We start from the raw sequence: 2,885 nt of genomic DNA on the forward strand, positions 1-2,885 counted from the left end.
ACTGATCTAGCCTTAGGCTCCGCTGATCTAGCCCGACGGCCCAGGCTGGGCGGCAGGACTAGGGCATCTGATGAGGTTGTAGGTGTAACAGGGCAGGATGTCCAGGTGTGTCTATTTGCTGATGGTGGGAGGTGAGCCCTGTCCGGGTCTCTCACCTCTGGGGGCCCAGCTCACAAACGGGAGCTCAGTGCGGGATGGCCCCGTGCTCCAGGATGCTTCCGGATGAGTCCACGCTCGGAGGCCCTGCCCTGTCCTGGGGGACGCCGCTCCCACTCTGCAAAGGAGCTCACAGACCGGAAGCCCTTGGGAAGCGGTGGCATCCCGTTCAGAGATGAGAAATCTCACTGAGGATGTGTTTGTTATGATTTTAGAGAGAGAGAGAGAGAGACATCGATCGTGGCCTCCCATATGCATCCCGACTGGGGATCAAACCTGCACCCTGGGTGTGTGCCCCGACCAGGCATTGAACCCACAGCCTTTGGGTGTACAGGACAATGCTCACCGACAGCCACACCAGCAGGGCTTGCGTCCCGTCTTAAACAGAGTAACTGGAATGGAAGTCACGCTTTCCTGGGTACGCTGGGACCCTAACTGAGAATATCACTTCTAACGCAGCAGCATGTTAATCCTAGCACATTCCTAGTAAGAGCCGTGCGACAGTAGCGGTTTCAGGGCCACCGGAGGCCCACCCTCCTTTTCACGGCACGTTCGACACCCTGAACAAGTATTTTGGGATCTACTTGTTGTTGTGTGAACACACACCCAAGGTCATTTTGGTTGGGAGTCACCTGAACAACTTGCATGTCTGCTGCCCTGCTCTCCGAGGTCATGACGACTGTGCCTGACGTAAGAGTGAGGAGGTGCTGAGGGCCCGTGGGACTCGCCATGGACTTTGTGACATTCTAGCTCCTCAGGGGCCTATGGACTAACTTCCCACTTGTCGGATGGGCTCCTCATCTGGGTTGGAATGTTGCTTTATGAGGTATTACTCTCTTAGCCAAACGGGGCCTGTTACCATTGACTCTAACCCCACACTGCGACTTGTCCAAGGTCTTTGGTTCACGGACCCAGCAAAGCTCTGGGCTCATGGCACTGAGGACAGAGCTCAGCACACAGGCCGACACTGAGGTGTTCGTGGTATCTGTTGACTTAAAAGTTCTGTTTGTGTGATGACTGATTTGTAGATCAAAGTCCTAACCCTGCCTTTAAATATTACTTATGTTTCATCTAACAGCTAATCAAAGCAGAGAACAGCCCTGGCTGGTGTGCTCAGTGGTTAGAGTGTCAGCCTGCACACCAAAGGGTCACGGGTTTGATTCCCCGTCAAGGGCATGCATGCGGGAGGGAGGCAGTAGCATGATGTGTCTCTCACATTGATGTCTCGCTCTCTCTCTCTCTTTCTCTCTCTCTCTTCCCCTGTCCCTCTCCCTTTCCACTCTGTCTCTGAAAAGCAATGGAGAAAATGCCCTTGGGTGTGTATAACACAGCAACAACAAAAGTAGATCTCGAAATACTTCCTCTAACGGTGCCCTGAAGATAGGAGACGTTAACAGTCTGAGGCACCGCTTGACCTAAACGCGGGGTGGCAGCGTTTGCTGCTGCACTGTGCGCTCTTATCCCGAAGGAGGAAGTGACGCGAGTGAAGGACATGGCTTCTTTCCTCTCTAGGTTAACGCGTCTCCGTCTCTCACCTCCAGCACCGCCAACGACCGGATCCTTAAGTATAACCTGATTAACGACACCCTCAACATCGCGGTCCCCAACGGTGAAATCCCAGACTGCAAATGGAACAAGTCCCCCCCGAAGGAGGTTCTTGGCAATTACGAAGTTCTGTGAGTTTGGGGGCGACGGCGCCTCGTCCTTGTGTGTCTCAGACCGGGGGGCGCCGAGGCCAGCTGGGATGCCCTGCTCTGTGTGGACTTGCCTCCTGTGGGCAGAGTATGCCGTTCGTCAGGGATGCTGTGGGCTAGAGCATTTTGTAGCAGACAAGACCCGGTCTGTGTGTGGCCTTCTGTAATAAATCCTAGCGAAGCTCTTGCCACACGCCTGGCACTGGGCACCCCGTCCCTGTCTGAAGTGCATCAGTCATGCCCGCCCCCGGATGCGGTGGTGAAGCATTTCCAGACCTCTCTCTCCTTCACTCCCTGACGCCTCATTCCTGTTCCCTTTGGGAAGTTCCATCGGGCGGCAGCTGCAGGCTGGCCAGTCCACGGTGCAGCTCAGTCAGGCTGCACTCCTATGCCCCGTGGGCTCTGGGCTGCCAAGACCCGGGGAGGGGCGGGCTGCTTCCCTGGGTGAGGGGGACGAGTCCTGGAGCCTTCGTTTCTCCTTCCCTGCGCGCAGGTACGATGAGGAGCTGGCGCAGGGGGACGGGGCCGAGCGCGAGCTGAGAAGCCGCTCGGGCCAGTCTCTGGGGCCCAGAGGGATCCGGTCGAGAGACTCGGGGAGATCCTTGCTCACGACCTGGAAGTGACCAGGGTAAGGGCGAGACTCCAGCCTGGACCGGCGCTCACTGCGCCCAGCCCTCCCCAAAGACCTATTTTGAAATTTCCTTTTTCTAGAGCCTTTTCCTTTCCTAAGCCCTGTAAATAAATAAAGACGTTTCTTTGGAAGGTTGAGGAGTCTATTCCTAGAAAAAACTCAATTTCTCCTTTGCCCTCACACTCACGAACTCCTGAGCAAGTCTGTTCTCCAGGGCTTCTGGGTCCCGCGGTTTCCTTCCGTTCTCACCCTGCCTGCCTGCAGGTGGCGCCAGGTCACAGCTGAGGCCTCCGCCCCCCAAGACCGCACCACTCCCTGGACTTCAGATGCCGGTCACACGTGCAGGCTGTCACCTGTGCTTCTGACCGCTGGATGGTACATCGTCGGCTCCCGCCCCCTCCGAG

General features: G+C 56.4%; 1 protein-coding gene across 1 annotated transcript in view; it reads left to right on the plus strand.

Annotated features, from left to right (window-relative positions):
• The window catches only part of TTLL1 (tubulin tyrosine ligase like 1), an 11,898-nt gene extending 9,282 nt beyond the window's left edge, over window positions 1–2,616 (plus strand). The window contains exons 9-10 of the mRNA XM_006775940.2: window positions 1,669–1,832; window positions 2,344–2,616. Of these exons, the coding sequence (XP_006776003.1) occupies window positions 1,669–1,832; window positions 2,344–2,473 (294 nt within the window). The 3' untranslated portion in view covers window positions 2,474–2,616. The remainder of the gene's footprint in view (window positions 1–1,668; window positions 1,833–2,343) is intronic.
• The last annotated feature ends 269 nt before the right edge of the window (window positions 2,617–2,885 follow it).

Source organism: Myotis davidii, unplaced genomic scaffold (assembly GCF_000327345.1).
Source record: "Myotis davidii unplaced genomic scaffold, ASM32734v1 scaffold428, whole genome shotgun sequence".
NCBI classification, from domain to species: domain Eukaryota; kingdom Metazoa; phylum Chordata; class Mammalia; order Chiroptera; family Vespertilionidae; genus Myotis; species Myotis davidii.